Source organism: Corvus brachyrhynchos, unplaced genomic scaffold, assembly GCF_000691975.1.
Source record: "Corvus brachyrhynchos isolate BGI_N302 unplaced genomic scaffold, ASM69197v1 scaffold14, whole genome shotgun sequence".
Classification (NCBI taxonomy): Eukaryota; Metazoa; Chordata; class Aves; order Passeriformes; family Corvidae; genus Corvus; species Corvus brachyrhynchos.
Window position 1 is genome coordinate 5,576,798 of NW_008239110.1, and position 8,679 is coordinate 5,585,476.

The window sequence follows — 8,679 nt, forward strand, 5'->3', positions numbered from 1 at the left end:
TGGAACACTTACTTTGTGAGTAGTGTCTCCAGCAAGCAGCTCCATCTTCAGCACTACTGATTGGTGCTCAAAGAGAAATGTTTGTTTCTGAACTCCCCAGATTATGGGTCATCTGTCACGACACTGAGTCATTCAGGGAACTCAGCTTCAACAGAAGGCTTCAGAAGGAAAAGGAGTTACTTTTAACCTGTTCCAGAAGTTTTGCGCTTGAGCAACTGGAGAATAAGGAAAACCATCTTTAGGAACAGACCTAGAGGTGACTGAGGTGGCTGTACCCAAGCATTTGCAATTCAATGCACTGACACAGTTCAGCTCTATTTCTCGAATGTCTGAGGACTGTGTTTCCACACACCATATCCTGCAAAGCTCTGCATCAGAGGTGAAGCTCTGATATCTTGACAGTAACTATAAATTCAATAGAAGGCCACATGCCACAACTATGAATATTACAAGTGGAGATGGCAGAGCTTTATGTGCTTTGTTTCTGCCACGTGGGGAAGCTGTTGAAAATTTCCAATGATCAAAGAAAGCAGTTCATATACCTCTGGGAAAAGGGGGGTGCTAAACCTGCACCCTGTTTTCACAGCCTGGAAGGAAAAAACCAATCCTCCCTCAACTCCCTATTCTGGTTGTTTATTCAATGCTGTGATCAGAATGCAAGTCTACAGAGTGTCTCATAAACAACTGTAATGCCTGTGGATCCCAAATAAACCCCCAATCACATATGAGTTTTAGGTGTGGTATTTCATATGAAAGCAGAAATAATTTTTTATTTTCTCCTAAAATCAAATTAGCCATACATAATAAAGGCCTGGAGAGAATGATCATTCCTGGACTCCAGAGGGAATCAAAAGAAGTCCAGATCATAAGGGAAACACAGAGTGACTCTGGTACAATTTTATTTTTATTTTTGCCCTCTCTTTTAAATACCACTCCCTCCTCTTCCTGCACCGAGACACTATTTGCTTAGAGATAAAACTACTGAGCCCAGAGTTAAAATACAGTCCTTAGGGTCTAAGTATGAATGTAATGACAAGCACGATTCTGTAAGATAAGATCAGTTCATCCAAAACTGAGAAACAGTGATGTTTTCTGGAGGGGCAACAAGACTAATAATAGTTGATAGAATACTTTTTTCTCTGCAAAATCGAACTTTAATTGCTGCAGCGCATGAGAGATTAGACAGTAGGCAAATACTCACATCTACTTTATAGCTCTTCAGCTTAGATGGGAAAAATGGCAGTTCAAATAATGTGCCTGTGTCAAATCATTAGGGAGTCTGACTACAAGCTCTTGTTTTGCAGCCAAAACTAGGTTGTATGTGCATGTTCAGATTTTCCCTTGTTAGAGAACATCCTGTCAGAAGTATCAGAAAAAAATTGAACCTGAACAATCTGGACAAAGCTGTGGCTTTCGGTTGGGGTGGATTTTTTTGTTTTGTTTTTTTTTGTTAGCTTATTTTTTGTTCATTTATTTAAATCAGTGCCTGGTCTACTCTTCAGAAACAGTTAAAGAAATAACTTCACACAGGTTGTTGGAGAGTATCTGTATAGCTTGACTGAGATTACAGTGAGAATCTAAGACTTCTTCAAGTTTTTCAGCCTCCAGTTTTCTGTGCAGAAATAAATGGCAGAAAACTGGTGACATTTTGAAGACTCTTTGGAAAGAAAGAACAATTTAGCAACATCATTATTACAGATTGTAACACGATTATGAACAGAATGTAATATAAGCTTTTTAATAATATTTGATGTAACTGTATTAGTGTCTCTTCAGTTTTTCATGGTTATCACTGAACACCTTCAATTTACATTCTTAAATTACTGTGTAAATAAAATATGCTCAGAGTTCTTCTATGTGAACAGTACTTACATTTAATTACAAATGATCTGGACATGTTTATAGATGAAATACATTAAAATTGTTTACAGGAAATAACCTCAACTAGCACTAATTTTGAAATCTAAATTTTCACAACAGTACTGAGAGTAGCTCAGCTATTTTTTTGAACATGCTTTTCAAAATGGAATTTGGAATGCAGTAGAAAAAAAACCCAAAGAAATGCCAAAAAGAGGGAAGCACAGAAGATCAAAACTCCATAGCAGGTTGGATCAATAAAATATTAAACTGTAGTTCTTAAATGTAAGTACTACACCAAGTAGTAGTGTGGCTGTTCTTAAATGTTAAAGCCCTTGTTTTCTAAAGGAGACAGTAATAAGCATTTTGCCTATTCAATCCACTCAAGATTTAGACATCGTGCTATAAAAGCAAACATATCTGACACTTCTTCTATAACTTTAGCAGTTGGCTTTCCTGCTCCATGCCCAGCCTTAGTGTCAACATGGATGAGAAGCGGATTGGTTTGTTTGCTGCTTCGGCCCACAGTGTACTGCAGGGTAGCGATAAACTTCAGTGAATGCAGAGGGACCACACGGTCATCATGGTCCGCTGTGAGAAGCAGTGTGGAGGGGTACTGGACACCATCTTCTTCTGGTAGTTTGACATTGTGAAGTGGAGAGTACCTGAGAAAAACACACAAATGTTTCTGTATCTTTTCTTCAAGACCCAACAAGAAGGTCCTTTCCTATTGCAATCGTCACAGTCGCATTTGTTAGCACTCAGAAAAAACAGTTCTCAGTTACTTTAATCAGAATTGCACTAATGGCAACTGACACGCAGTAGTGGCCACAGATCTCTGGCTCTTAAACGTGAAGCAAGTGCATTTCTTTAGTTTCAGAGAGACATATGTGTACATCTCACAGAAATGTCCAAAATATCACGAGTAGCCAGCAGGGTAACTGCAGCAAAACCTGTCAAGTCCACAGCAGGATCTACCCTGCTGGAAACAGGGAAATTGAGACTCTCAACAGAAGCTAAGAAATTAATTAAGATCCTAATATGGTCTAGTGCCACTCAATTCCTACAAATAAATCCCACCCACATTGTATAATACAATTCACAATGGTGACTGTCCCTTCCTCATGGTAAAAAATACAATTTTTGTAGGGGTTCACTTGAGAATACTCTGTTCTAATAGCCCAAAAGAGTCATTATTCAGAAAGAAAACTTCACGACTGTTAAAAGCTGCTAGGAGAAAAAGGTCTTTGAAAATATGACCACTTGATTCAACTGGGCTTTGAAGACAGTCTTTTATTCAAAACTGACTTTTGGAAGGAAATGCTGAACTCCCCAAATTCAGTGTGGGAAAGGATGAAGTAATCATCAGAATAGGTATTGATCATGACAACCGGAAACTGTTGAGCAGACTACATGTTTTAACAACCACAGAAAGTATTTAAAGGCACTTACTTGCACAGCCATTCAAACTGCTCTTTACAGTCGGAGCAACCATAGTCAGTGGTCCAAGCATGGCCGATGGTGTACTTGTGGAATTTGAGCATGTCCATCACTCCCACTTGGGCAATAGCACAACCAAATAGGTCAGGGCGCTGATTAGCACAGGCAGCTTCAACAGGAAAACAATTCCATTAGCATTCAGATCTTAAAGAATTAAGCTCAGCAGTAAAACGTTCACTACCAAGTCGCAGAAGAGAGAAGGCTGTCAGTGAATATGAAGTCAAATAAGACTTTCAAGCAAAACTGTAAGCAAATACAAAAATGAATAAAAAATACAACTCTGAAAGATGTTGTGTTCAAAAGAACTTAAGAGCCATTTCTGTGCTCTTCAGACATCAAACATGTTGCTCTATGAAAACTGCCTTTCAAACCACCAAATTGGGTCTGAAGGAGAAATGAACTTTTAAAGCATGCGACATTTTGAACTGCGGAACTGAAGGTACCTAAACCAGTCGCTGTTTAAACTTTTAATATTAGTATCAAGAAAGAAAAGGGCATTCAGGATCAAAAGCCCTCCATTTACTGATGAAAGTTGTCTTCCATAATTACTATGTAAATGCATATGAAAAGAGTTTTGATAAAGGCAGACTGATACAAAATCAGTGGAATAACCTCAAATTAACAAAGGGAATTACTGCTGTTAAAATTTTCTTGTTTTACGGTTTTTATCTTCCTACAACTGGGAGGGACAATTTCTTTAAGAATAATGCTTGCTTATGTACTTTAAAAATAACCGCAGTAGGCCCATCAAGCTCAGTGTTCAATTTATAAGAGTGGCAACTGGCAGATAACTCTGGGAAAAGGTGTTGAACAAATACTGGGAGATCTCTCCTTTTAATTATCATGTGATGAACTCTAAGTTTTCTCTGAGTTGGAGTTATCTCCAGCCATCCTATTAAACAGCCATCAAAACACACTTCCCCTGTAAATACAACTATTCCCTCTCTTAATGTTTATTCATCCAGTGTTCATCATATCCTGTGGCACTAAGTTCTTCAATTCCAATTCCTGTTTCTTGATCTAAACCTTTTGCCTGCTGATTTTACAAGTTCCCCTGCTTTTTTTGAATTTTAAGAAATAAGAGCACCGAAATTTTCACGTAACTACTACAATGGGTCCCAGAATCCCTTAATTAATTCAGAACTATTCCCTGTGCATCAAGATGTAGGTATAATCTTTCCTAAATTCTTCTTATCTCCTCATTTTTGTCCATTGTGAAAATGGATTGATTATTGCCACTCTTTGCACCCTGCTAACCATGATACTGCTATGACATGACTTTGCTTCCAGCTCAGCAAGGACTTTCTTTCAAAGCCTTATGTGAGGAAGCTTTTGAAAATCCAAGAATAACTCCTCCCCTAGATCACCATTACAAGCCCCATATGCAGCCCGACTCCTTCAGATAGCTCTAATACATTTGAAAGCTGTAGCTTCAGCCTGCAGAATTCTTATCTGTCAGCTATTATTTATTGGTTTCAACTAGCTTGCCCATTAGAGAAGTCAGATTTACTCATCTGCAGTTTGTGTATCACCATGAACCATTTAAAACTTGGCATTACACTTGCCCCCTTCTGTTCCTCAGATATTCAGGCTTAGTAGCCTGCAATTTCATATCAGAGTTCACTTAGGATCCTGCATGTGCACCATCTGGTCCTGGCAACATACTGCTTTTCATTGGATTGATTCATTCCAGAACCTCTTCTGCTGATGCTTCAACTGGAGTCAGCTCCCCAGAATACTCCCCATGAAGACAGACTGGTGCAGGGAACTCCCCACACTCCACAGGAGGGAACATCAGTACAAACAGACCATTTAGTTGTTCTGCTTTGCCATTATTTTTCTTGAATGCTCCTTTTACATCTCACTAACCTGCAAGTCCCACGGATCGTCTGGCCAGCTTCCTGCCTCTGATGTGCACAGAAAAATGTCATTGCTAATCTTAATATTGGAAGCAATTTGCTCATCAGTCTCCTGTGGTCTGTCAGTCCCTGCGAAGAGTTGACACTTTACCCTATTTTCTTAATTTAAACATGATTTTTACTTTCTGAAAGATGAAACTTTACTCCTGGTCATCTCTGATATGTAACTATGCTAACTCTTCCTTATTTATGAGTCGTTTCGATAAAGTATATATAGACCCCTAAAGAGATCTATGTAAAAGATCTTTAGGTTTTAACTGAAGCTTTTGATCAGATCCCCCCCTTTTAAGCTATTTTCTTTTATGAACATAAATTGCATTCTGGTAGGAAGAAAAAGCCAAAACAACTACCATAACATTTCATTGTAATAGTCTTTATTTCAGAGTATCTCTTGGAGCACTGTCTGTTGCTCAGGATTTTGTAAGAAATTGGTCCTTGCTAGTTCCTTAAGTAGTTACTTCAGTAAGAGATCATCCATGGAGACAATCATCCATGCACACTGCACCTTTTTAATTAGCCATAATACTTAATTATATTAATTAATGAAGTACAATGTGGAACAACAATTTATTTGTGAATTTTATCCCTCTATACATAACTTTGAGCTTTAAAATTCAGTATGAAAATACGCCTTCAAAACGTCGGAACTGGTTTTGTCTAGCAAACATGAGAGGTCAAACACTGCGTTTGCAGGAGGGTTTTCAGCTCACAGCTGTGCCACTCTGCTCAGCTTGGGGATCACACTGCAGGACAAGGAAGTCTTGTTTTGTGGTTGAATGAGGCAACAGCTCAGGGCTCTGCAGTCCTCAGAGTCACCTCCTGTTAGTCTGACTGAAAGGAAACAGTATTTTGGAAGAGTGTCAATACTCTTCCTTGTCAGCTTTTTCTTCAATAAATAAGAACGGACAAAATCTGGCAGTGAGTCATTAAACCTAAAGGATGAGTTATGATCTCTAATGTTGCATCAACAACTATTGCAAAATTCATTCTTGCTTTAATGAAAAAGACCTTACATGAATTTCCTAAATTCACCTAATTCTACCCAGTCAAGGAAAATCCCTATCTGGTTCATCAAGAGCATGGAAATCCCGCTTGATAGTAATCTACCAGTAAATGCAAGGGGAGGATTCTAACAAGATTTTTTAGAGCAGGGAAGTCTAGATTCCTAACACCTGTCTCCTATCAGAATGATGTATTCCCTGCAGATGTCACTTGCTTCCCCTTACTGAGGAGCCCAACTGAATAGTTCAGCCAGTAAACCAGGGGGTTTTATTACTGAAGCTGGGTAGGATGCACCTCATCCTGACTGAAACTGAAGTCCACGTAAGCACAGACCAGTATTTTCAGGCACTATGTAATATGTTCTAAGTTTAACTGCTTTTCCAAACACATATTTAGGCTCACATAAAATTGACTTGCGCAATGCCCACATTCCCAAATGGAATGCAAATGCTTTAATCCTTAACCATATTCACCCATTTCTATTTTCAATGCACAAACACCTCCTGACACTTGTTACTGAGAAGCATATAAGCAGAAACCAAAACACAACTTTACAAGTACTTGTTACTTGATCTTTAAAACAACTGCTTTTTAAAAATAATAATGCAGGTCTAGCCAAGATGGCTTAGACCAAAGATCTGTACAATTCCAAATCCTGTTTCTTATGCTGGATGCTAATTCACTGAAAAATCGAATAAAACCAATAGAGTCAGTATACAGCAGCAGATAAATACAAAAAGGAGACCAAGCAGAGTGGGCCTGGTAAAATTGCTGGTTTTCTATAATTCAGTTGTTTGTGAACTTGAGGTGCATTTTCTAACCCCTTCTCACACAAGTAGCTCAAATCTTTCATACTGTCACTTTTCCTGTTGCTGACCCTGAAATTACTGCTTTGTGTCTCCTTTTCCTTTCAAAATTGCACAAAAAAATCACCTTCTTTTTCTTCTGCTACTTTCAGACACTTTCAGATAGGGATCTTACCAGAAATAAATTTTGTAGCTCTTAGACTGCACAGAACATGAGATCTTTCTGTGACAAGACTTCTGCTTAAGAGGAGGCTATTAATTTCCTTGAATTTAAGAACACAGCAGTGAAATTTGAGTGAACAAGATGCATTTGTAACAGACCACACACAGTTTCCCAATGCTACATGACAAATTAATAGTTCAGTAGTTATTTTGTAATGGTTAATCTTAAGAAAGAAAAAAAAAACCCCAAATGTTTTTTAAACCATTCTTACTTTCTGTGTGATTCTACCACAGGGCTAGCTCTTACCACACACGACTGTGTGGCTTTTAACAGTCAGCCTTTGCCAGAGACTGCAGAATCCCAAAGTCCTATGCAAACAGCAAATGAAGTACGACTGTACCTATTTAACACCTGGTATACATTAACGCATTGACAATCCGGCAACTTTTGACAGGCAGATCTCATCAAATTTTGTCTGGTTACTTTAGAAAACCCAGCACCAAACCTGGGAAATAGACAAGCAGTGCTTACCAACTAAAAGGCCCCCATTTGAGCCTCCATTAATAGTCAGCTTCTTTGGGGATGTGTAGCCTTCCTTGATGAGGTATTTAGCAGCACACTGAAAGTCATCAAAGCAATTTTGTTTGTTGGCCAAGATACCACCTAGCATGGAAACAAAACAAATCAGTTGATACCATCAAATCCTTTTAATACCATCTCTTCAGAAAAACATGTGTGCAAAAATACCTGGGAACTATTCCAGTTTCATGAACATTTTAATAATTGATGCAGCTCGGAAAGACAGCAAAAATGAAAGATTCTGTCAACACAAAGAGGCTATAAGACGGTTGTGTCAATAACTCTGATGCTTTCAGAAACTCTGAATAATACATACCTATATTGTGGAGTGAGTGCCAAGTAATGTTCCTTACTAGTGAAAGGAAAGCTAAAAGCTTTGCACAGCAAAATATAAACGGTGGTCATTTGAGGTGGTCATTTGAGGTTTGAGCTAATGGGACTTCAACATCATTAAACTCAGTGACAGTTTCTTAAGGCAATAAAGATTCAGCTTATAAAATAAGCCGTATAAAATAAGCACTTCTAATTTCCTGGATATATAATATGTGGCTGGTAATTTACTTTTTTTTCTTTCATCTGTTTTCAAACCAGATGATATATAGCTACGGTCAAAAAGGGACTTCAGAGTTGCATCTTGCTTTGCAATTTTATTCATTAACTTTCAATATGTAAATGCTTAAGATAATGCCATCATGTTGAATGAAATTCCAAATGTCATCAGCTGTAAGAAGGAATAAATAATGACAGAAAATGCAGGTCGTGATAAATGTAAGTCTTAATTGATAAGACTCCCAAGTCTGAAAACAAAAAAATTTGCAGGGTGGGATAGGGAAGGAAAAGGATGGTTTTCCCT

General features: G+C 38.1%; 1 protein-coding gene across 1 annotated transcript in view; it reads right to left on the minus strand.

Moving 5' to 3' along the window:
• Nucleotides 1-886: 886 nt before the first annotated feature.
• PREP (prolyl endopeptidase) overlaps nucleotides 887-8,679 on the minus strand; it is a 96,471-nt gene continuing 88,678 nt past the window's right edge. The window contains exons 13-15 of the mRNA XM_008637920.2: nucleotides 7,779-7,910; nucleotides 3,310-3,466; nucleotides 887-2,522 (exon numbers count right to left, since the gene is read on the minus strand). Coding sequence (XP_008636142.1) covers nucleotides 2,228-2,522; nucleotides 3,310-3,466; nucleotides 7,779-7,910 — 584 coding nt within the window. The 3' untranslated portion in view covers nucleotides 887-2,227. The remainder of the gene's footprint in view (nucleotides 2,523-3,309; nucleotides 3,467-7,778; nucleotides 7,911-8,679) is intronic.